The following is a 25,383-nucleotide window of genomic DNA, read 5'->3' on the forward strand; positions in this document are numbered from 1 at the left end:
GTTTGATGTGATTTGCTGCAGTTGGGTATTGCTTTAAGTAGCTGATTCACAGCTACTTAATGAGGCTGTCCACAGTGGGTTGGGTAAGCACTGTGGAGTGATAGGCAGATTACCTAGCCACACACACGTACACACCTTAGTGAAACCATTCAGCTATTTGAAATGAAAAATGATGTGAACCCCAAACACCCAGTATGGCATTTACTTCAAAGTGTTTTCTTTTTTTTCTATTTACACTCGGGCCCTCTTAGGTCAGAGGTCAAAACCCAAAATCTGTAGTATATATAGCGGAATTCCAGAGGTATTTCACATTACTACAACAATAAGCATCAGGAAATTAAATATATACCTCGATGTGTTTTTCAATTATGTGTTTTGTTCGAAAGAAGAGTAATGTAGACCACATGTGCGCTCGCTCCCCGTCTTTCTCCCTTGTTCTCTCTCTCTCTCTCTCTCTCTCTCTGGGTTCAAATTGAAATGAGAGGATCAAAAGAAGCGCATGCTTTAAGGGCGAGGGAGGACCCGCACGCCGTATGTTCTGAAACGCCCTGACGGAAAATGTGAGATTTCCTTGGTGAGTTATTAGTAGCGTGACTGCACTTTGTTTTCAGGCTGTTCGTGCTGCGCTACACAGAGCCGACGCTCAAACGGCTGTTCGCTGCGCACATTTCAAAAGTTCTGAGCGATGAGATATTGCTCAATATGTCAGAGAATGAAAAAAAAAAGACAGATCGTCTCAGTACTGAGAAAAATAATAAACGCGCTGGCGTTCCTCCGCGCCGAGACCTCTGGGTCTGCCCAAAGGGGATGCGAGGCCGACCCCAGCGCAATCCCGCCCAACCCTCGATGCTCCAGCAGCCGTCTCTGCACCGCTGTTACCGTACGGCATTGTGGAAGAGCGATGCGAGCGTATCCCCATGCCGAATCCGCTCCGTGCGTCACGTGAGCCGCGCCACACCTGCAGCTGCAGCAGCCGCTATTCTTTCTGCAGAAATAATAATAATAAGAAATAAAATATCGCATTCGGAATTCTCTAGATTCCTGCCCGCATCCGCACCACCAAGTGATCCAGGACCGCTTAAAATAACACAGAGGCGCACGCTTCTTGTTTCTCCTGTTCTTTGTTTTGGACACCATCGAAAGGAGCCGCTCGCACGGCTGGAAATAATATTGAATTGTTGAGCATATTAACTGTAAGTCATACCCAGTGTAATAAGGCAGAAGACATGTCAAGGAGAACTGAAGAGCGGTGGCGGCTGGTAATTTAATGAATCCGGCGGATTATTTCCGAAGAAGAGAAAACTGAATAAAGGCATTTCTATTTGGCGTATATTGTGCAGGAAGGGTGTTGGGGGGGGGGGGGCTGACTTGGCGTGTAGTGGCAGTGCAGGATCGTTTTCCACGTGGGGATACATATTTGGAAGGTGTCCCAGCGGTGGACGTGAGCGAGGAGAATGGGGATCTGTGTGCATGTGTCCGTCCCCAGGTACGTATCAGGCTCCGGGAGAATAGGCCGTCTCTTGTTGTCAAATTCATCCGAACACGGGGCGTACTGTTCCACCCCCCTCCCTCCCCAAAACTCCAAACCTTCTACAGACCATGCTTATTATCTCCTACCTCCTTTCTGACAAAACCCAGACCGCGTTCAGCATTAAACATTCTCCCAGCTGTGTATCCCCTACCGGCCAATTCCACTTTAAATTGTGCTCACTGGTTTCCGCAAGGCACAGGCCCTGGCTCTCCTCCTGTCTCTCTCGGTCATGCCCACCAAAGGTCATGCTTTTGAACACGGGTTGCGGAGAACACTTCCTTCTTAGTGCCAAATAAACAGCTGCCAGTTCATTTTGTCTTCTGGCATAACTCCTGTTCTATGTTCTATTCCTGTTTTATGGATTAAAAAAAAAAAAGTCTAATGCCAAATCAGGTTGATTGCATGTAAGGACATACAGCCAGGTCTGACTGAGTGTGAGTTTGATATTGGCAGGTCTGGGACAGTTATTGTCCTGTTTGTGTTATGGAGGCTGTCCATACTCTTAAGCAGAGCCCTCACAGTACAGGAGCAGCACATGCATCACTGTGGGTTTCTAACTGGAAAATAATAGCCAATCAGGTCTGTTTATTTGGTTATGGATAATAATGTGCAGCAGTTCTTCGTGTTTCACAGGCTTCGGATGCAGACCATTAATCATTAAATGCTTTTGTCAGTTTGTTTTTGACATCATCCAATCTGTCCCTGCCTGTGTCTCTGCATCCTCGCCGATCCTTGGGGACTTTACACCAAGGGGACTTTTTGCTGTCTGGTGAGTTGGACTTCTGACGTTACGAATTATTAAACATTTCATGATGATTCCAGTAAATTCTCGTCAACTAACAAAATAATTTTTTGTAGCGATGGAAATTTGTTTTTGTGTTTTTCCCCCCAAAATCTCATCCATTGCAGAGTTCTTTACGGGGGTTGTTTTTCTCAACAGTAGCAAACTGAGCTCCCTTGACTCCTGAGGTGATTATTTCAATGCAGGGTCTGCACTCAATGTGCCGAACACATTCACCTCCGTAACTCATTTTGAAGGGGGCAAAAAAAGGAAGAGGGGAATACGGAAGATACGGTAGAATGGTGCAGCTGCAGCTCAGACGCTTTGTTTATCGGCCAACTTCTACGGAAAAGCGTGACGCTTGCGCTGGTCTGGCCTGCACTGGCTCTCAGCTAGCAGCAGATTTATACAGCTTCCTTGGAGTGATGTCAATCAAACATAAACAACGAATGAGAAACAACATTCAGATGCAAAACATTTTCACTGGGGCCCCACCTCCAACCGTGACCTTCACCACCACTGCGAAGCTTCAGTTGTTTTTTCCCCTCTGAGACATGAAAAGCAATTTGGGGTCTTGAATTAATTAATTATTTCAGTGTTGGAAAACTTTAAGACAGATAATGACAATAAAATTCCAAAGAGAATTTTATTTCCCCCCCTCCCCTTTTAATCCTGTCGTCGTTTTTAATCTAGTGTGTTCTGGGAACTCTGATGACATGTTTGGCGCGTACATTAGTGGCAGAGGAAGGATGCTATCAATTAGGCCAGATGTTTTGAGCAGATTTCTGAAGACATATGCATATGGACATGTACGCACACGCACACACATGCACACACACACACACACACACGCACTCTCTAGGGATGAAGTTTTGGAGTGAAGCTGTGAGAGAAACTTGAAGCACACTAAAACGCTAAACCGGGATTGGCCGAATGTGCGGGGGGCGGGGCAAGTGACCCTGAGGTCACTGGAACCTGCGGTGTAAGCAAACAGCATTGGCCCATGCTATCAGCATGTCATCACTGCGGTGCATCTCAGTATGTCACACGCCGCCTGGGCACATTCCCTCCCAAACTCGACCTGTTCGCCAGAGAGGAGACATCACACCACAAAAAATACCCTCGAGAGCACTCAGAACGGGGGTATCTGGGACCACCACACACTACTGCCTTTGTCGCCGTGCCCACAGAAGTTCTTCTGACTCTCCATATCGTCTCCCAGTAAAGCACACCACTCTCTCCAAAGGTCGGTCTTAAGGCCTGTTTCTACAATAGCCATAATGGTAACTGTAAAATAAGAAATACAATTCCATTTCAAGTGAACGTGTCTCCATTACAAAGATCTCCAATGATAACACTTCTAAAAAAGAAAAAATCACTGCTGGGCACACTGTCTATAGCCAGGGAAAGCCTGTATGACTGATAAGTGCATAGCGCTAAAATGTTCTGAAATGGTGTGGATACTCACGAGCAATTTATAGTTTGTCGTTATAGATGGTTATTGTTCCCTGTGGAAAGAAGCCCGAACACCAAAAATAAACTATGAGGGACTGGACCTCTGTAACCGCTTGATTTATAACCACAGAGCCTGCCGCACATGGACAAAATCTGTACATTACACAGCTGGCAATAGATATTTATTGATCCTTGCTATTTCAGTCATTGTGTATCTTGCATGTGGTCAAATGTAGTTTAGCACCAGATATTTAATATTCCTTTATAATATAGCTGATGAGCTATATATATAATGTAGCTTATATTCTTTTACATTCAATCTGTTTGTACAGCAGGATACATGTTGAAGCAATTCAGGCTGGTCAAGGGTAAAACTACATTCCCAACTGGGAATTAAAGCAACAGCCTTAGACCATTATGCTACACCGCCAACCATTTTATAATGCACCAGGTCCCTGGTGAATAGCTGTTTAGAAAGGAAAAGGAAAAAGGAAAAGAAAGTACAGTTAAGAAGTCCAACAAGGTGATTGCTGGGTTTATTCAGCGCGTAGGTCAGAGGTCATTCGGCTTAGCATCGTGAACACCTCCAGATCCAAGCACAGCAGAGGCACAGGTGGCTTTTTTTGAGAGGGGTCAGGAGTTTCTCCATGCTGACCTCCGGGTCCCTTCTGGTTTCGTGAAGGCCGCTCTTGTCCCACGGCTGCCTCTGGGTCACGTGCAGGCCTGGCATGTCACCACCCCGCCAGACCCTTCAGCAGCTGCCTGCGAGGTTTCTCAAAGGGGAAAAAATGCTGTGTCACCTAATTTAACATGGTGAAAGCACCCTCCCTCTCAGGACCTCAGGAATACAGAATGGCCAACTTGCATTTTAACTTTATTATTTAAAAAAAAAAAAAAAACAGTCTGACAGAAATGTCGCTAACTGCAAATTTAATGAGATGAGACGCCCAAATATATAAATGTCTGCAAATACATAAATATGTGTGCTTGCCTTCCAACCTGAGCGGGTGAGAAACTGGGTGCACACTAATGCTTTAATTTTACTGTAGGTTTTGTACGACTGAATACCGACTGTAAAGGGCTCTGGGTTTTGCCTGCCCCCTGGTGGCCCGTCTGGCTACAACTACTAAAGGAGGCCAATAACAAAGCATCATTTTTAGAATCAATAAGAGAAGCTAATTTTCTCTTGGTAATATGGCCAGACAGGCATTTATCACACCCCATTATTACCATGGGCTTAAGGCCAGCTCTTTACAGATGCTGTTCTGGTTAAGGTCTTTGTGCTGTAGGTTTTAATCATGAGATATGAACCTCCAATCCTCCATTTATCATCCCAGTTCCCAAACCACTAAAAGGCTCTTGGGGCATTGAAAGAACATCACTTCTATTGTGGTGTTCAATAAATAATCTTAGTGTACTTACTGTTTCTAGATCAGGGCTGCCCAAACCTATTCCTGGAGAGCTACTGTCTTGTGTGCTTTTTACTGTCTCCTTGAGCTGCTAATTAGTAGAATCAGTTGCGTCAAATTAGGGTTGAAATGAAAATCTACAAGATGGTAGCTCTCCCAGAACAGGGTTGGGCAGCCCAGGGGGGTATTTCATGAAGCTGGATTACTGAGTTAGCTAGATAACTGCACTGAGTAAACCCCAGAACAGCTCTTTTTTACTACAGTCCATGTTCCAGATTTGTCCCAGGTTCCAGGTTTTACTTAATGCAGTAATCCTGCTAACTCAGTAATCCATCTTTGTGGTACATGGCCCTGTTCTAGATTATTTAATGTAGGGCTGCCCAACCCTGTTCCTGGAGATCAAGTCTCTTGTTGGGTTTCAGTCCAACCCTAACAAAGTGCACCTCATTCAACAGCTAGAGATCTTGTTGAGCTGCTAATTAGTAGAATCAGGTGTATCAAATTAGGGTTGAAATGAAAACCTCTAGGACGGTAGATCTCACAGGGTTATGCAGCCCTGATTTAATGCCTTGTGGGTGGAGCTGTTGCACCTTGGTGGTTTTGGGGGGTGGTTTCAAATCAGAGGGACAGGATTCTTGCGCTTCTCATGCTGTGCTCCTCCCCCAATTCTGTTAATCAAGATGGCAGGTTCAGGTGTGCCTCGTTGGAAGGAGTATAAATGCTGTTCTGAAGGCTATTCTGCTTCTTTTTCTGTTCACTCCTGGTCATGCAGCTGTAGCGGAGGGGCTGCTGGATTTTGCTTTATTTCTTTGTGCCTCATATTTTTTTTTTGTTTGATTACAGGTTTACATAGTTTTTTTTTTTTCCAAATTTATTTTAGCGGGGAGGATGGTGGGTCCCCCAGCCCTCCTTTTTTTGTTGATTTCATCCATTTCTTAATCAGCCTGGTTTTCGGTTTGCTGTTTTGTTTAATTTAAGTACCATTTTTCCAGCCAAATTGCAACACTGCCTTTTCTGCATTTTGGGCAGCTTTGTATGTTGCGGTGTACTGGACTGTGCCATGCAGACTGTTCCTTAAATTCAACGTGCGTGTCCCAGCAGCTGTGGGTCTGAATCGGGTAGTTGAGGGTCTGAATCAGGTTTTGACTGAACAGCTGTTTCACCTGTCGCCTTAAGCCAATTTGGGAAAGAGCAGCTGCCCCTTACCCCAGGGTAACAAACTTGTAAATGTACTTACACAAGAGGAATCCACACTTTGATGTTCTTGCCCTCTTAATGTCACTGGCTATGAATATTGTCTGCGCTTGGCATGAATAACAGGCTGGTCTCTTAATCAGGGGAGATCATCAATTACAATGGTTCCAGACTGCATGGTTTCGCTGCAGCCAAACTCTCCTGAGATTTGGTCTAATGGTGTTTGACTGAACTGAGACCAGCAAGGGCAGCTCCTGCTAACACCCTTGGCAAACAAAAAATTATCTATGGGGGGGACTTTTTTATTAAAATAAATAAAAATGAAAAACCACTGCAAATGAACTGTCAACAAAAATAAAGGTTTTTTTTATTTACAATTAAATTAAATCAACCAAGTATTGCAATTTAAGTCAGTGGGTCATCAAGAACAGATCACAACAGCTTTGGAGGCTTTTGTAAAAACTGAATTTGGTATACCCATTGAAAAGTAAACCAGGAAATGACAATATTTGGACCTTCTGACTCAAAACGGTTTGCTCCATCAACATAATAGACCAATCCAAACAGCAGACATTCATGCAACATTAAGAAGGGGGGAAAAAAAGACAGATTTAAATTTAAATCTCAGTGTGGGAGGACAACTTAACATGGCCTTATACACATGCCACTATTTAAAAAGGAAGGATTAAATGGCTTTAAATAATGTGCAGTTGCACGTTTCCCCGTATTATATTGCTTTGAATAGTATATACAATGCAGTTCATTCATAAATGTTCAATTATTTTTAAATGCCCCAAATCCCACCCTACACAAAAAAGTGGCCACCTTCAAGTGAACTTAATAGCTATTGAACTAAATAGGGCACTCTGTGTGAATTTGGAACATGTGGATTTGAAGCTCTTCACAGAGCTGTTCCTTTTTTTCCAGAGAAAGCAGACAACACACAATAACTCACATTATGATTCAATATGTAAATCTGAATTTAGCACTAGCAGTCATTTCTAATTTGAGTTTTGCGTAATCTGAGTTAAGAAAATGTTGGAATTAAATAAGGCTTTATGAAAGAACAATCAGGTGTTACAGTACCAAACCATTCTTTACTCAAAAAAAAAAGACCATCCTCAACAGGAGGGCTACATAGAGAGTTAAGTACACTTCAACATAATTTAAATAGAATAGTACAGGTAAACACAGCTCAGTATTGAGAAGTAAATGGTAAATGGACTGCATTAAACCTTTTAAGGACATGTATTGCTTTTTATTCCAAGAGAGACAAAGGAAGGTTCAGTTCTCAACCCAGTTCTCATAACCAAAATAAAAATCCGTAAATCCCTGTACAAAATTCTCACTGCATTCTCAATACTGCAACTGAGTAGGAGTGAGTACTTCTTAGCAATGACTTGTCGTTTCACATGAATGGCATGAACGGTGTCACACAGCCTGGTAAGCAAACGGACGGAGAGACAGACGGACACACAGAGAGAAATATAAGAACATACTTTCACACTGAAATCAAACATCCCTTGAGCAGCTTCACCTACAGTGGGAGACAGCAAACACAAATGGACAAAAGCAAAAATAAACCAAACTTTGGTCATTTACAGCCCATCAAAGTACTTCTTCCTCTTCTGTGGTGCTTGGTTTCTTTTTTAAACAACAATGAAAAGACAAATCTAGCTTAAATTATCTTCCTGGAATCAAACTGATTTTTTTTTTTTTTTTACTTTTTCAGGAACATCTTACAAGTTCCATCTGCAGATTTCTTCTCCTTCAGGTAAGTGACATGGAAACTTAAAACATCCACAAATTTTTAACATTTTTTTTTAATTAATTAATTTTTTAACATATTTTCCACTGTCCAGCTGCAGCCAAGCTGAATGGTGTATTCCAGGTTCCGGGGTTTTCCATGATCTCCTGCCAGTTTGTGCTCGTCAGGGCATCTACAGTCAGGAGCCACCAATACGACAAAAGGGGCGTGTCCTGGGGCGTCAGAGTCCAAATGGATTTGGGGAGTGGGAGGTACAGAGGGCAGGGGAAGGTCCGCATAATTCCTTCCTGTTCAGGAGAGAAAGCCGGCCTACCTCAGGGGCCCGACTGCAGCCTGGTGCAGGTAGACCCCGGAAAGCTTCGCTAGATCTGATCACATGAACATGAAGAAATAAAAAAGAAGCACTCTGCTCTCCGTTCCACCAAACAACCTGAAGAACCACCAGTCTTTAGTGACATAAAGAGGTCCAGGCATCCGGCCTGATCTGCAGACATACCACCAGCGTTTAGCCAGATTTGTGCTATACTTGTGACTGTGGGAACACCAGGGTAAAGCACTCATATTAAGCCAGGCCAGCTGTGGCCAGCCTGGCTTTGGCTGTAGAGTGGGGAAAAGGGGTTGTTTTATGAATATTTGTTATATTTAAACACAGCAAGTACGTTCTCGACTGGAGATGGTGTTTCAGTGAGTTTTCCAGGGTTTTCTCCTTCACAAGCCAACAAAGATCCCAGTCTAATAATGACACTCTTGACCTCTGACCTCCGTCTCAGTCCTGCAGGATTTAGTCAGGCAGAGCCACCACCCTCAAGTGTGAAGCCGGGTTCCGGTTCCTCACTCCATCTTTGAAATCTCATATTTTGTGGTCATGATTTCCTGCAAGTTAACAGCAGAATACACAATGAGTCCTGTACAGAAACAAAGGTCACTCAAAGGTCACTCGTCCTATGACACTGCTACTGTTTCACTAAATAAGAATATAAAAATCTACGGCATAAGGAGACCCACACATTTGCATGAACGACACCAATCACGCCTGGCTCACTTTCTACAACGAAATGAATGCAATGTGCACGTTACATATCAAAAGGTAAAATGTCTGCTTACCTCATCAGAGTCCAGGAGAATGGGCAATGCCCTGCAACAGAAGCAACACTCATTTAACGCTCATGTTACATTTTGCACATAACAAAAAGGCTTCATGTTCATAGCAAAAGAAAAAAGCTTCTTCCGAAAAACATAAAATATTACAGAATCTCTTCCAAGACCCTTGCCTGACAAGTTTTAATACAATTACTGGTTAGTCAATTAGTATCATAATCAATTGTAGGGATTTGTAAAACGGACATTATTGTCAAATCATTGTGGGCAGCACCTATTACGAAGGGATATTATTAACAGCAGCTGGAATGGCACAGAAAGTAGGCAGGCCCATTGATACAACTGTGTCTAGGACTGCCGTCATCACCGGATGTTCGGTTAATATTTGAATTCCACTGTGAGCTGAGCATTGGCTCGGCGTGCCCATGCGGCAGCTGAAACTACAGGGCGCCATGACGACGGGTTTTTGCGATGTGGCGTGAGACTTACACGTCCGTCAGAGAAGTCGGAATGTTTTCCTCCACCCACTTCAGGTCTTCATCCTGGAGAGAGCGTACAGTGTTTGAACACTGAGTTTAATAAAGATTTAGACAAAGATAGCAGAATGTCACATCTATAGACACATACAAAATATCCAAAAAATATTTTGTATAAACTGTCGATATGCAAGGGGGATGTCTGGAAATTGTCCTTTACTGACCGGACTGGCAGCAGGCTTCACTGTCCCATTCGATTCAGTCTTAGCTCTCAGCTTTATGCCTTCAGCTGAGGGGGGAAAAGAAAATAAAAGGATATGACATTATTAACAAATGTGCATTGTGTTACTGTGTATGCAACATTTGAACCGACTTCAACAACAAAGAATAAACTAAAATTCACAAAGAGTTCTTCAATCTTGACTTGATCGGCCATACCCAAATTTGAAGACACCAGGAATTCTTCAGTTTCTTCATCGTCAGAGTCATCTATCAATGGAGTGAATGCATACCTACAGGAAGGCCAACAAGATTCATTTTCATATAATGCCAAATTCAGTGAGCACATTTGGGCCTCCCTGGCTATTTGTTTAAATACTGTGAGGAATTTTTAAAAGGCACAATTTTAACATTCATGCAGTGGACTTTGTAATATATCACTTACTATAACATAAATATAATCATATTGAATTTACAAGGAGATGACAGTTTTACTCAAAATTACTCCTCTGAGCATTCAGTTTTAAGACAAAGAAAGTGTCTTTCACACAAATACATATGACACGCGCACACACGCACACACGCGCATACACGCACATATATCAGCTGTTGTTTGATGTAACATTAATGGACCAAACAATCTCACCTCTGGTTGTTTGCCGATGGTCTCCATAGAAACATGATGACAAGTAGAATGATGGAAAACAGGAACCTCCAGAATGCATCGTCCACCCAAAGTTCCATCCAGTCCTGCAGAAACAAGGCAACAGAAAGTCCACATCATCGTCTCGACTAATATCCCTCAATAAACAAATAACAATTTATGTCAGTATTGCACATGCTACAAATTTCTTAAGTAAAACAATAACAAATTCAACAAAAGAATGCCAAAACAGTACTCACAGACTGACAGTCTGCTAGCCGGAATTTCTTTGTTGTCCATACCATGAAAATTATAGAAGCTGGCAGGGACAGAAATTGAGGAAAAGTGATGGCTTAATTTTTAGGCCCATCGAAATTCAAATATCAAAATAACAGAACGTCACGAGAACTTACTGACCAATGACAGCAAAGATGAGTGTGTTGGTGAAGTGCCGATAGAGGGAGAGTTTCACTGGGTTTCTCCTTAATTTCAGGGTCTTTATGGTTTGAGCCAAACTGACGAATATGTTAGAGGCCGTCAAGGAAACATGTTCAACAGTAGACGAGCGACAAATTGTCACAAACATTGGGGGGGGGGGGGGTGGTGTTGAAACAGTACCGCATGCAGCCATACTGATAAAATAACCACCTGACACCATCACCACATATCTGATTAACCAGAGAGAAGAAACAGGAGGGCCGCCATGCCATGCAGACTAGTGGAATCCCCCCCTGTAGGAGGACTGATGCAGGAACACAAGCAGGCAAAGGCACAGAGGGGTGTGGAGAGGTGCAGAGTGAAGGATATCCACCAGCAGAGAGAGGAGTCGAGCAGCGCCAGAGGAATGTTAGCCAACAGGGCCAGGTCATTGTCTTTCACCTGAGAGACGGAACAGAGCCAGGGAGCGAAGGGAGGGAGGGAGGGAGGGAGGGAGAGGAAAGGAGAGGAGAGAAACCCGAGGAGAGAGATAAGAGTGCAGGGCAAGAACAAAGAGCCATTGGAAGCGAGAGAGGTCAGGAGAGAGGTGAAAAAGAAAATCCAGGAAAAGTAGAAGAGTGGGAAAAGCAGAGAAACAGGACGCCAAGAGGTCATGAAAGAAATAATTTCAAAATTTCATCAGTTTTTGGGTTCATCTTTTTTTTTTTAAACAACAATCTGCATGAACAAATCCTTTTAGATTTGAAATACAGCACACATAAGACCAAATATGATCTGTAGTTCAAGACTGCTTCATCTAAAAATATTTCTACACACAACACAATAATTTTAACAACGTGTGCACACTTCACGATGTTGTAATTGAAAAGGCAGCAGCAAAAATGATGGAAAACAATGACTCAGTCACCCACCCGTACATTTTTAAAATGCATTCTTATTCTTTTTCATGCACGATGAAACAGAACACAACATTTAACCCAAATACCCCAAACAAAGGATATGAACCACACGGCACACGAGTCAAACACGGCCAGAACGACGGCGGTTATGAGGGCGGGGCCGTTGTCTCGACCCTTTCGAATCAAGAAATGCACACGGGCGTCACATGAAGTCACACACACAGGAATCATATGGGGTTCAGCGTGTGTACAGACAAAAAAGAACAAAATTTTAAAAAAGACAACAGCATGGTTACTTGACATCACTTCCGAAACTTTGCTCCTTTATTATTTTTAAAATTCCACCGTCAAGCTAAACCCCCAGCTTATAAAAAGTATGGCCCTTCAATAAGTGCCTGGTAACTGATTGAAGAGTTAATAGTAACGGGTGTATAACAGTACTGGAATGGGTGCGTGCGTGCAGTGCAATGTGTGAAATGGAGGACAAAAAGCAGAATTACCCCTGTGATCCTCAGGACACCCTCAATGGCAGCGAAGGCGAAGTAGAGGACGCCGAGACCCACCACCCTGTGCATGACCGTGCCGAGCCGGGGCCTGCCGCACAGAGAAGACACGCGGCATTACGGTGAATATAAACACACTTACATTCACCGTAAGCCGCTCTGTATAACAGCATCGGCCAATTTAACCTAATGTAACATATTATCAACACCTGCAGGTCTCAGTTTAAACCAAGATCATATCTGTTCCTTCGCATGCTCCTATTAAAAGCACAATACCTCAGTCCTGACAGGCTATAGTTATCAGGAACTGACAGAATACAGTCATAAAGATGGGCGACAGTGTAGTAGTATAAGGTCACAGGTTCAATTCCCAGGTGGGACACTGCCGTTGTAGCCTTGAGCAAGGCAGTTAACCTGCATTGTTCAGGACTTATCCAGCTGTATAAATGGATGCAAAGTAAATACTATGTAAAAAGTTGTGTAAGTCACTCTAGACAAGAGTGTCTGCTAGATGCTTTATTATATGTAATGTAATAAAGACTGTTATGTTTGTGGGTGAGGCAGAGGGGGCGCGGCGTCTCAGGAGCTGGCTTCGTAAAACACAGTCTCCAGGATCAACTCCAGGGCGCTAGTGTATCCTTCAGAAAAGTAAATAACCTGAAACGAGTCCGTAAATATCCAGCAGAATGAATGAAACTGAAAAGTGAACTATGCTAGCCACCCAATTCATAAGGGTTTCTAATAACATACATAACAGTGATAATAATTCTCTTATTATTTTGCCGACTAGAACGACGAGACTTACTTGACTATCCCATAGCCGAGGCTGACGATGATAACAAGCAGGCGAGCCAGAGTTCTCTTCAGCGCAGAAACGAGCTCAGCAAAGATCAGCAGGCCTTGGGCTAACAGGATGCAAAAGCAGAAAAGACACATCAAACACAGGACAGCAGTTTAAACCATTACAAACAGGATTACGCTTCCACATTTACACAGTATGTCCCGAACATGCATGTATGCTTGGATACATGCGGGTGAACACGTACACAATGTGCTCAGGTTCTAAACGTTTAACGCTTCCTGTGGTGATGTAATGTAGCCCACCATTCCTCAAATACTGAAAGAACCTTTTCCATACGAAGCAAAAAAACAAAACAAAAAATGACGACCCTAACTCCTAATTTCACCGAGACACAATGGCCATGCGAGGAAAAAAAAAAAGAAGGGCGTGGTCACTCACAGGCGGAGCCCACGGCGTTGGTGTTCTCGTACTCGGCGCAGAAGACGGCCTTCTCCACCATTCCCAGGAAGATGACGCCAGCGATCCAGAACTGGATCCTCAGCAGGTCCTTCCAGTAGCAGGCCGCCCACAGGAACCAAAGCAGGCCGTACAGGAAGTAGACTATGCACATCACCATGTAGAACTGACGGGCGCAAACACACACATGCACACACATACATTAACAAGGATACAAAAGAACAGAGGAATAAAAAGAAAAAAGAACTGCATAGGCACGGCTCTAATAGGTTACCGCTACTATACTCCCTCCTCACCTTCATTCAATCAATCAATCGTGTCAGGTGGTCCGTTAGTAAGGGAAGGCACACAAGCCAGTGAGTGAGTAAAAGGCACTACCATTGGTTGGTCTGCTGCTCACAGTTCAGGTCTTTTAAAAGCAGCCCTAAAAGCACCAATGAGAATGCTCCATACTCACAATCATGAGTGGCCATTCGGTGACAGAGATGTATCCATGAGTTCCTTTCATTACGACGCTGACTGAGGGAAGAAAAACATCAGTCACTAGGAATCCTCAGGGGAAGAAAAACTATTTGAATCCAGCAGTAAAGCAACCAGTCGTGTGGGATATTATTGCAGTAGTATTCTGTACAAAATGAAAACGATGCAGAAAACCCCACCAGTTAAATTCCAGTTGGCCTCCTGATTGCTGGACTTGACCGACACCACAAGAAGGTAAGGTCCATCTCTCCATGTTGTGGCAATGACATCGTGCTAAACAGGGAAAGCATTGCATCACAGTATGAGCTCACACTTTGTTCTAGGGGCCGGTCTGTAGGATTAGTCATCGTTGTGTAAGAACATAGTTTACCACAAGCAACTTTCTGAATGAAAAATTCATAAAATAATTTTTTTAGGAAAGTGCTTACTGGGACAGACTGCTGTTGTGACTCTTCCTTTATCCACCTGGTATAATTTTCATCCTGTACAGAACAAACAAAAACACATGCATACTTTCATGCAGTTTTTTTTCACTACCCCAATTCTAGTATTCTGAATGTTACAATTAGGCATTTAGCAGATGTTCATATCCAGTTATTTACGCAGTTTAAATTATTTTACATACAATCCACTTAATCAGTTGAATCTTGTTAAGCAATTCAGGTTAATTACCCCACTCATGGGTAAAAAGGCAGTGCCACACCTGGGAATCACACCTACAAATTCAAAGCTAAGTTGCCAGTTCAGTTTTCCAGCTACTATGCTACACTACCCCTTAATGTAATCAGTGACAATGCTTATGACTCACTGTGGTAACTTGCAGCTGAATACAAGAACAGCACTGACACCACTTAGAAATGGTAACATAGAGTTCATATTTTCAGAGATGACTGTATGTAGCATGGTGGTGTCACCAGATGCTTCTTTTCACACCGCAGCCCATACGCCAAGCTTGTGCAGACACAAGTTGAGAGAAGACACTTCACGTGTAGACTGAGCAAGCAGGCCACAGGCCCCCGAATGACTAGTAGAAGTTTCTAGAGAGTGATGACTCAAACCTACCTAACCATGGGTGATAGTACCAGCCCTCTGGGGCTATTGGCCATAGTCTACAATGTATAGACTGCTGGGATCTGATCCCAGACCATGGGGCTCATCACTGCACTGTGTGAGCCAGTCAGCAGTCCAAGCCAGGCATTAAGAACAAGAATAAGCAGTAAAATTCTGAAATATTTGTGAGACAAAACTATAGGTCACAGTTTATGGCTGTGTAATGTATCAGTGAACCCACAAACCTAACTTTGTTTGATTTACCCCACCATCAATACAGCTGAAAGTCTGCTGAAATGCTTTCCTTTGTTATCGTTAAACTCGTTGGCATATTGACATATTGAAACCGTGAATCCACTTCTCTCACCTGCCCCATTCCCTCCACAGGCATCACAGGATGTGGCAAAGCGTTCGTTTTCTGAAACAGGAACAGCGACAGAAAAAGGGGAGAGCAAACAAATATTCATTAGTAAATTTTGAAAACAGAGGAGGAAAAGATAGATACATGACAGGTCCCAAATGTTTTCTGTTACAAGGAGGATGGTGCATGGAAGCCATCTTAGACTTTGGCAGTGCAGAATAATGGTTAGGCAACTGGATTTCTACCTAAAACGTTGCAGGTTTGATTCCTAGTTGTTCTATGGCTGATGTACCATTGCACACGGTAGTTAACCTGAATTGCTTCAGTAAAATATCCAGTAGAAATTGATTGTGTGTAGAGCTGTAATCTGTGCAAGTAGCTCTAGATAAAAGAGTCTGCTAAATGCTAAAGTGAAACGAAATGCAAACATTGTGCACAGCGATCACTTACATTAAGCATGGGAAAGAAGCGCAGATCCTTGTTACAGGTTATTTTCTGGTGAACATGCTCAATGTATTCCCCCTGACCCATGGGGTTTGGGTCCAAGCTCTCCCCCCGGTACAGTGGCGTTTTATCGTACATCTCCTGACAGGCGGGGAGGAATACGTCATATTTTAGGACTGGAATACACAACTCTCCATTACAATGAGATCTCTGAAACTTTGCTTGGGATTAAAACAGTCACCACAAAAGAACAACTCATTTGTGTACATGCATTACTTATCTCCAGGAAGCATTCATTCAAGTATGCCAGAATTCTTCATGGTTTTTGCACTTACTTCAATATTGTTAAACTCATTGTGACAGGGGTAGTACTTCAAGTACCAATGGATGGTAAATTGTACCTCTTCTGGACAACCAAAGGACGTAACTAAAGACAAAGTGGCAAAATACAGCACTAACATTACAACAGAAGGGAACTTATTTCATCCTGAAAATGCAAGTTAAAGTGTAGCCTATTTATATGCCTTGCTGTACTAAAAACAGACTCGTCGATATATTAAACTTACATAACCTAGGTACTGCATTGTACCAGAACACGGAGCACTTACTTTTGAACTTTATATCGGTCTCTTTGTACATGGACTTCTTAAGTAGCAACGGCCTTGAGGTCTAAAATAAACAGACAAACATTTGGTAAAGGTGAAAGTTTGTTTTATCATTCTGAATTACTGTTAAAGAACACACTCATACAGCTGGAGCACTGGTGTTTGTTCACAGCTCATATGAAATTAGCGATCGCTTACAGAGTCTGGAAATGGATACGGCGGTGGCTACAAGCTCAATGGAAAAGTCTGTTTTAATAATTTAGTTCGTCTTCATTGCATTACGTTTTTAGCCACGGAGATTTAAGAAAATCGGCTATGTCTGATGCATGGCTGTATATAAACAAAGAACATTAGCCACATCACCATATTGCACAACGTACGACGACTACGCCTATATTCTATGCGAAATATCTACTGTTGATTAAAGCGCATCAGCTAACGTTAGCCTCCAAATAATGAAACTCCACTGTTTTCGAGAAAGATTTTTTGACACACCCGAAAAATACACAGAACATTGCCCCGCTATCAGTGAACACACATTGTCGGAACTTTAGCCAGAAGTTCCAGACAAATAGGTTAGTAATTCATTTTATTAAAGGTTGGAACAATTCTGCTCTTTCAAGCCATTTACCACAACATTCGGGTAAGCTATATAGCCTAATGTCGTAAATGCCAGGAGTTACTTGCTGTATCATAACGTTAAATGAACAGAAGCGGAAAGACTGTACATTAATGGCCAGTAATGTCATCAGTTGTGCACAAGACCTACATTCGGGCGATTTAGCCAAAGGGTGCAACGCTTCATGAAATGTACACTAGCCTACAGTAACACATCCAACTAAACCCCTTAACCTGGTGAGCTAGCTATTCAGCTAACTTATATCGGATAACACAGCATGCAGATACCAGTTCATTTCGGATATTCGGGTATTCGGGAAATAACGCTAATGCTAGATAATGTAAGTCATGGGTAATAACAATAGAAACGCTGGACTACAGTACAATCAAATAAGAAGCACCAAATGGCATTTCGCTAATGTTAGCTATTTTGTTAGGCTACATAGAATAGCTAGCTAATGTTAGCTGGGTCGCATAATGGTGCGTTTTGTTCAATGCTCACATGCCTTTGGTATGCCTGCTTGCTACAGCAAGTACAGCTAGGAAGCACACGTAGAGAGGGTAACGTTATAGCTGTAAATCAGAGGGAAAACTACGAGATTAGGCGTTTTGTGCAATTATTCCTAACGTGGGATATGTTTAGTTAACAAGCAAGTCAACTATGTACAGAAGTACACGGCTGTCACAGAGATCGACCCGTTTGTTTCCTCACTCAGTTACATTACAGTTACGACTCATGTCGGCCCGGAATTCCGCAGAAAGCAAGATCGCAAAATTGGAATTTCAAAAACAATTCAAGTAATCTTACATTGACGACTGTGATAACCCAATGTCCGGTCTCCGGGGCCGCCGCGACTCCATCGTTGCAATAGCACAAGGTTGTTATTAAGAGAATTAGCCACAGTTTTGACTTGCTTGCGGGGCAGTTCCACGTCTTCCATCGCTCACAGTCGGCCATGTTTTACTGTAAGCCGCTCATTGCGTGGCCAACCCACCTGCCCGCGGGTGTCGTCAGCGTCTCACCTTGCCTTCCTCAGCTGATTAAACGGCTTGCGCACACTCGCTCGAAGTGAAGTTGATCGCACACACATGTAAGATCTGCAAAGAACTCAGGCATGTGTACGGCCTGGAAGAGTGGGTAAAATAGTCAAGCAATATTCAGAGCTAAAAATATCGCAACTGCACAGCTTAACTGGGTAATGGATTTGCCAATGAAAGATGGTCAAAAATAGTTAAAGATTCATGTTGAGTTTAAAGGAATATTTTTGTAAAATATTAACTGTTATGTGCCAAAATGAACCTTAAGGTTCGACTGTAAGGTTATTATAAAATGTGCTGGCTGCACGATCTAAAATAGCCCAAGTCTAAGACACCCGGGCTAACTGGTCTGGCCACACATGCATACTGCCACGAGATGTCACCAATATGCTGTTCAGAACAGATGATAATATATGGAATTTCAGAGGTCCACTCAGAAGCAGTAACTCGGAAGATCATTGGCAGAAATCATTGTAGATATGCTATTTACAGTGATTCATTCTAGCACTTAAATTGAGAAAAAAACCGTTGGCATACAACATATACATCTTTATTGTGCTGACAATTCAAAATTCTTCACTGCCAAATGCACACTGCCAACAATATATTCAAGTACAAATCATCAAGTACATCTGTACAACAAAGTGCAATTTAACGATGCAATAACAGTTCAGAATTCCATTCAGTTACAAGGACTACATTTTCTTTGTAGGCAACCCATATCAAGGCAACACTTTTATTTAGTTTACGATGCTACATATATGGCATATATTCAGAGATAAATCTACTTTGCTTGATTTTTGTCACCGAGCAACTTGAGATGAAGTCCCTGCCCGAAGGTATATTGTCAGTGTCCCATCCAGATTTGACTATCATCCACCTTAAACTGGTCTTTTGTCGAGCCTGAAAAAGTGTATTAGCTATGGTATTTAGCTAGCTGGGATAAAGCTCTTTTGATAAATCTTATTAAGGCAGAATGTACAGCACACATTCATAATGTACATACATATATGATTTAAAGAAGTTCAGAAGTTCATATCCTTGCTTTCTTTAATAAATCCTTCAGTATAAAAACATTAAATTATGTCACCAAGGTATCTTGGTATAAACTGTGCATGCTCATATTGCTTAGGGATTAGAACAGGGCTGCCACATAATACAGATTCACAGAGGACCTTCAGCAATAGTAAAATACTGTTGAATTTTGTGCCCCCCTTCAAAAAAGTAAAATAAAAAAATAATAATAATAAATGGTTTGCTATTCACAGCTTTAGCCACTTTTACATACTGACTTATGGTAAAACTTCAGGCCAGATATCAACATCTCAGAATGTACATGGATTGCAATCTGACGGCAGTTTTTGTTTCTGTGGCACGGTAAGTATTACCAATTCCAAACTAGAAAGATTCAGCAGTAGGGACATTGCTCTATCATCTTCAGAAACACCAGCCTATCTGCAGGAAATTCACCTGGGCAGGTCATGTAACCAGTATACAACAAGTTGGAGTAGGAATGGGGGGTTGATGGTACACTTTCAAAAGAAATGAAAGGAATTTATTCCCCTTTTGTTTTAGTTTCTACCCCCAGACATGGTGGGCCTGCTTTCTCATAGCAGGAGCAGAGAGTGACTGGGGGGCTGTTCTGTACGTAGGCTATGACTAGCTTGGCTGCCATTGGCTGGCGTGGCCTGTCCATCAGTTGTCAGGAGAGGTGTGTCCACATCTCCCACACCTCTCACAGCGGGGTCCTCAGAGGAGATGACAATGACGTAGCGGTCGTCTTCCTCATCCGCCTCCTCTTCTATGCTCTCGTGGATATCAGCTGTGACAAGGCAGGTACCAGGCATGGGGCGGCTGCAAGAAGGGGAGGAGGTAAAGACTGGCAGGCCTGGGCCTGGCTCCGCCTCTCCCTCTGGCTCCTCCTCTGGAAGACTGGTGTTGATATAGATGATGTCCTCTCTGCTGGATGCTTCTGGAAGCTTCTCTGTCAACTTCTCCAGTTGAACCCGCAGCTGGGGGAAGAAGGGTCGGTCCACTGGATCGGCCCTCCAGCAAGTGTACATGATCTCATACCTGCCGCAGGTAGACCAGAAAATTATAAAAAGATTGTTTTCACCAAGCATAAAAATTACATGACTTTAGACACTTACGTAAACAATGATACGTAGTGATAGTGCCATACATATCTTACTTTTCTAACTCATTACCAACTTAATACATCTGAAGCAATGCTGCACCCATCAAATTACATAGTGATGAATAAATGAGACAAGCACATAAATTCTTTGTGACACCCAGAACAAAATGTCTTGACATCAGCATCTCAGATTATTAATAATAGCGACATTGCTGCAGAGACAGAACAGCAGTCTTTCTGCCTGTTTCCCAGCCCACCCACAATCCCCCAGGAGACAAAGACTCACAGCTCGTCCAGGCAGTCTGCTGGCTGCTTCAGTCTTTGACCGTCCAGGAGGTAGTCGTAAATCTCATGGTTTTGAACGCCAGGGTACGGCGTCATCCCTCTTGTCGCTATCTCCCACATGGTCACACCGAACGCCCACTGGAAGATCAAGAGGTGGCGTCACAATCAGTATCACTGCAGCCACCATACAAGACACCATTCCCTTCACACGACTGTCTCGACTGACCTTGAGGCTTAAACACTGTTTTACTAATGCATTAAAAAAACAATTTTTTGAAAAATAGAAAAATAAGATGAATGAGGTTCTGGAAGCTGGGGTTCACAATTTTGCTGAAAATATGAGGTCCTAACTTATCCAACACAAATGCATATTGTGAGATGCATATTCACGTGGACACATATTCATGTGCACGGACACTCATATACACATGAATGCATGCACTCACACTCAGACTCACACAAGCACAGTTATTACAAACGCCTCAGCCTCTCTACACAAGACTGAAAAAGAGAAGATTTAGGAAGGGGGACGTTACCACGTCACTTTTGACAGTGAAAACCCGGTCAGCCAGGCTCTCCACTGCGATCCATTTCACTGGCATCTTGGCGATTCGGCCCTGCCTGTAGTAATCCCCGCTGTAGATCTTCTTAGACAGGCCGAAATCTGCCACGCAGACCGCCATATCGTCCCTCAGCCTGTGGGGCGGAGCCAAAGCCAACATCAGTCAATTGTAACACAGGGTACAAAGCCAAAATAGAGATGCCTCGGCAGAAAGTTGTTTTTTTTCCCAAATTCGCCAATATTTCACTCACAAAACATTGCCATGATTATCAGTTGTGGGAATTTCTAAAATAAAAAATATAATAGAGCCCAGTGCAACCTTGTCCACGGGACATTGTGTTAAGTTATTTATTATTTATTTGGTCAAGACTGATCCTAGTCATTTGTATACTTGTACTGATGAAATTCAGGTCCAGTACATTGACCTACAATGTGAGCCCCACCAGGAGTCTGAACCTGCAAGCCCAGCTCTTTTACCACTGCACCACACTACACTGCCTCCCTTATGCAAGTTCACTGCTAGCCTTTTCTAGTAGGAGAGAGCTGTGTGAATGGGTTCATTGTACAATGTGTTGCACCATTGGATTTGTGATAATGATAGACGGAGAGAAAGCTCACACTAGGTGAAGCTACCATGTTCTGTTAATCACTGACATGTTATCAGTTTCTTTAGACCATAAAGGCATGGATTGAGTCTGTATTTCACAACTGCTTTGTGAACCCCCCACCCCGTAAAGTGTTTTTTGTTGGGGTAGACCTACATGCAGTTGCGGGCAGCCAGGTCCCTGTGCAGGAAGTTTCTGCTGCTGAGGTACTCCATACCCAGAGCAATGTCAATCATGAACTTGAGGAGAGTCTGCGTTGGCAGGTACTGGAGGGGGAGATAATAAAAAGTAAAGCACACCTCCATTCCCATCATAACAAAAATCATAACTAATACCATGTCTTAAATTCACCTAACAGCTTTGAGCTTCAGGGTCAGGGAATTGCCTTAAGCAGACATATTTAATTAACTAAAAAGCTGCAACTTAAAATTATTACTATTTGCTGCAGATCCCAACTAGATAACAAGCCCTCTTACAGCCTGTTAACAAGATCGTGATTGGTAAAGATTATTGACAGGAATTGATGTTGACAATGAAATACTGACATTAATATTGACAGATGCACACAGATTGATGATCATAACAGCCTCTCTTTCTTTCTGTCTCTCATACACACACACACAGTGACAGGGATTGACTGTAGCTGACAATGATCAACATACATTGATGATAACACAAATACTGACCAACTAGCTGACATATACTAACAACAATTGACGGGCATTGACAGAAACTTCCAGTTCTTGACAAGGATTGGCTGATATTGACACTTGACAAGGATTGGCAGATATTGACAGTGACTGGCGGGTTACCATAGGGCTCTCCTCGAGACGGGAGCGAAGCAGGAAGCTGTGGAGGTCTCCATACTTCATGAAGGGAAGAATGACCATAGGCTTGGCAAAATGACTGGAGCCCATCTCCAAACACACACCTGAGAGGAACAAACAACACCATGCCTATGACAAACCCTTCAGTTACGCATCTCAATAAATCACAGCTAAGCACTGAGCGGCCAACCAACCTGAATACTTCAGATTTTTTATTTTTTATGATTTGGCACTGTCTGTGGTCTTTTGCCGCCCACCATTTTTTATGTTTCATACTTTCATATAACATTCAAGCAAACAAAATATTGGCTGATATATATTTGTGGTGTATGATGTGTTTCAAAAACGGTTGGATATGTTTAGAATCTTTGTGTGTGAGGGGCACTTTTCAATTTTCAGCCTCAGTCTGTATTTTAAGAAGCCATTTTAGAGAGCACATGAGTAAACCCGAGGTGTAGTGGTATGAGGTCATGGCTGGGCAGTTCACAGGCACCGGCTGATCCAGATACTCACCTAGGAGTCTGATAACGTTTGGGTGGTGGAAGTCCTTCATGCATGCAGCTTCATTCAGAAACTCCTCAGTCTCCCGCTGGGAAAAGTTGTCCACTGATAAGAGAATAAAAGTACCAACCATTAGATGACGATGAAGCCATTCTCTATTCAATCAAGAAATTACATACTCCTGTTGTGAACGTTTCTAACATGCAGTTTCCACAAATACGGGATTGAATTTTGGATAATCTCCTGCTATGTTCGGCCTGCTCACATTTCATGGTTTTCACTGCAACCTTCTCCATCGTTCCATCTGGTTTCTTTAGGCGACCCTCCACAACTGAGCCAAATTCACCTGGAAGAGGGAAAAACATGGAGACAAGGGGTTCACACTTGTTCCAAAACCAGAAATAAGTGCTGCCATATATTTAAAAAGTACACCCTTTTTCATTTCTGAGAATTTCATTGTTTGAAGATGTACATGGTTTTTTGGCCATCGCTGATACTATGCAACAGGAATATGCCACAGCATCTCACCTTCCCCCAGGACCTTCCCAATGGACAGCAGAGACCTGACAACCATCACATCCTGAAGCTTGGCCTGAAGCTCTGCGCTAACTCCCAGATTAGCAACTGTCAGGAAAGCACAAGAGCAGACATTACTAATCAAACATATGACTTTCTGTAACAGATCTGAACACTTCCTGATATGCTACATTATCATTACACCTCTGTCCTCTTCTCAGTCAGGCCAATAGTGTCCTTGCAAACATCAGATTAATCTTTGGTTTTAGCTGGAGAAGAATTAAATTAATAAACCTCCTAAGACCCATCAAGCATCATTTTCACACAAAATGTATATTTTCCTTTTGGAAAAATGCAGTATCAAAGGCAATGTATGACGTGATGTATTGGCATCCAAAGAAGGTTGATGTTTGATGGTACATACGTGTGACTTCAATAGCAGATCGGTTGTAGGACCTCTGAGCTTTGTACTCGACAACAGGGTTAATGTGCTCTCCACTTCCAAACACCTGCCTGTAGAAGGAGCCAGTGAGACATGCTGGTGAGACATTTCTGAACATTACAAAACGAGAGAAATAGATACAGAGAGAGAAAGACTAATGTTCATTACTTCAAATTTATACAGTAGACAATATCCATGTCACAGTTGGCAGTATGTATTTTATTTATTTCATGCCAACAAAGCATAGTGAATTTAAGTGAACTGAGAGAGACAGCATCGTCATTGCTGGCTGGAGAGAAACTGTCATGGCAGTCCCTTGACCTTTAACCTCTTCCTGTTGGGTCATAGTGTGCTATGTGCCAATAGGAAGTTCTACGATCAGGACGTTTTCTTGCCATGGAGAGTTACAGCACTGGACCTGCTCCTTGGAATACGGTGACTCAAACGGTCTCTCTCATCAGTTTCCTGACAAGCAAGAGTGAGTCAGTGTGTCTAGCAAATCCCCAATCAACATGGCAGTGGGGGGGGGGGGGCATTTTGGTGTCGCCCTCATCTCCAGCTGCAAGTAGCAATGGAGGGAGGGGTGCTCGGTGCGCCCCTTTATTGACAAAGCGCCCGGATGCGTGGAGTAATTTCACTCCCTCTAAGCCGGAGATGTGGGCCTCTATTGAGGAAGCAGACGACGAAATGCGGAAACAGGAGAAGGGAACTCCAAGCAGCAACTGTATCCTGTGCCTCAACCTCCGCTGTTGCTTCTGGTGGAAATGACGGGAGCTCACATGGAACATGGCTATATGCTATCCTTCATACTCATCATCACTTTGTTTTCTCCTTAGAGATGCGAGGAAAAACGACTATCTAACTGGTACTGAAGCTGTTTGGTAGCTGCCTGTTTGGATTACTGCACCCACAACCAACATGAGTAGCTATTACTTGGACTGTATTTCAAAAACATTATGGAAAAAAACACTGTGCAGTCAATATGCACAACAAATTTCAAAATTTCAAAATACTAGCACAAATCACACAGCATATATGTGAAATATTTAGATTTAAATTCTGTTATTTATCAAAAATCTAAAGCATCTGATTTTCAAATGCAGCCTTAGAAGCAGCTTAGGTCTAAGAAATTGGTGGAGCAAAATGTATGTTTTGTTGTGTTAAACAACATCTGGCTTTAAGTCACAGTACCAAAGTTAGTACCACCCCCTGTCACGAGTTTGGCCATCCTAGAACTTAG

At 42.8% G+C, this 25,383-nt stretch overlaps 2 protein-coding genes and 2 long non-coding RNA genes across 5 annotated transcripts in view; 1 reads left to right on the plus strand and 3 right to left on the minus strand.

The window, feature by feature from the left end:
* Window positions 1-4,268: 4,268 nt before the first annotated feature.
* On the minus strand, window positions 4,269-5,537 carry LOC135244866 (uncharacterized). The gene is made up of 3 exons (XR_010327080.1): window positions 4,998-5,537; window positions 4,759-4,893; window positions 4,269-4,529 (listed from the first exon to the last, which is right to left on the minus strand). It is a non-coding gene; the product is annotated as an uncharacterized LOC135244866 (long non-coding RNA).
* Window positions 5,538-5,924: 387 nt separating this feature from the next.
* On the plus strand, window positions 5,925-9,554 carry LOC135244632 (uncharacterized). The gene is made up of 2 exons (XR_010327021.1): window positions 5,925-6,294; window positions 8,103-9,554. It is a non-coding gene; the product is annotated as an uncharacterized LOC135244632 (long non-coding RNA).
* On the minus strand, window positions 6,711-18,347 carry tmem87b (transmembrane protein 87B). Of its 2 annotated transcripts, none has more exons than XM_064317087.1 (20): window positions 18,039-18,347; window positions 16,616-16,676; window positions 16,343-16,434; window positions 16,014-16,148; window positions 15,570-15,620; window positions 14,581-14,634; window positions 14,332-14,425; window positions 14,130-14,191; window positions 13,655-13,838; window positions 13,220-13,319; window positions 12,412-12,505; window positions 11,378-11,453; window positions 10,992-11,096; window positions 10,835-10,893; window positions 10,578-10,681; window positions 10,151-10,224; window positions 9,937-10,001; window positions 9,726-9,778; window positions 9,243-9,273; window positions 6,711-9,011 (listed from the first exon to the last, which is right to left on the minus strand). In XM_064317087.1, exons 1-20 carry the CDS (start codon window positions 18,186-18,188, stop codon window positions 8,970-8,972), a joined length of 1,686 nt encoding a protein of 561 aa, XP_064173157.1. In that variant the 5' UTR covers window positions 18,189-18,347; the 3' UTR covers window positions 6,711-8,969. The 2 variants fall into 2 exon arrangements, with proteins under 2 accessions (XP_064173157.1, XP_064173156.1); XM_064317086.1 differs by lacking the exon at window positions 11,378-11,453 and adding an exon at window positions 12,010-12,085 and having other exon boundaries at window positions 18,039-18,343.
* Window positions 18,348-18,802: 455 nt separating this feature from the next.
* Window positions 18,803-25,383, minus strand: part of mertka (c-mer proto-oncogene tyrosine kinase a) — a 38,502-nt gene continuing 31,921 nt past the window's right edge. The window contains exons 22-30 of the mRNA XM_064318141.1: window positions 24,126-24,214; window positions 23,714-23,809; window positions 23,451-23,531; window positions 23,198-23,290; window positions 22,670-22,788; window positions 22,014-22,123; window positions 21,227-21,386; window positions 20,692-20,828; window positions 18,803-20,341 (exon numbers count right to left, since the gene is read on the minus strand). Coding sequence (XP_064174211.1) covers window positions 19,876-20,341; window positions 20,692-20,828; window positions 21,227-21,386; window positions 22,014-22,123; window positions 22,670-22,788; window positions 23,198-23,290; window positions 23,451-23,531; window positions 23,714-23,809; window positions 24,126-24,214 — 1,351 coding nt within the window. The 3' untranslated portion in view covers window positions 18,803-19,875. The remainder of the gene's footprint in view (window positions 20,342-20,691; window positions 20,829-21,226; window positions 21,387-22,013; window positions 22,124-22,669; window positions 22,789-23,197; window positions 23,291-23,450; window positions 23,532-23,713; window positions 23,810-24,125; window positions 24,215-25,383) is intronic.

This window comes from Anguilla rostrata, chromosome 18 (assembly GCF_018555375.3).
Source record: "Anguilla rostrata isolate EN2019 chromosome 18, ASM1855537v3, whole genome shotgun sequence".
Taxonomy (NCBI): domain Eukaryota; kingdom Metazoa; phylum Chordata; class Actinopteri; order Anguilliformes; family Anguillidae; genus Anguilla; species Anguilla rostrata.

What these genes read in the sequence shown, in the direction of transcription:
- tmem87b (XM_064317087.1), bottom strand. Translation starts at nt 18,188, where the DNA reads ATGGCCGACTGTGAGCGATGGAAGACGTGGAACTGCCCCGCAAGCAAG. An exon ending in GGCCAACTGGAATTTAACTG is followed by an intron (nt 14,192 to 14,331) that starts GTGGGGTTTTCT and finishes TTCTTCCCTCAG; the next exon opens with TCAGCGTCGTAATGAAAGGA. An exon ending in GGCTAGCAGACTGTCAGTCT is followed by an intron (nt 10,682 to 10,834) that starts GTGAGTACTGTT and finishes TTGTTTCTGCAG; the next exon opens with GACTGGATGGAACTTTGGGT.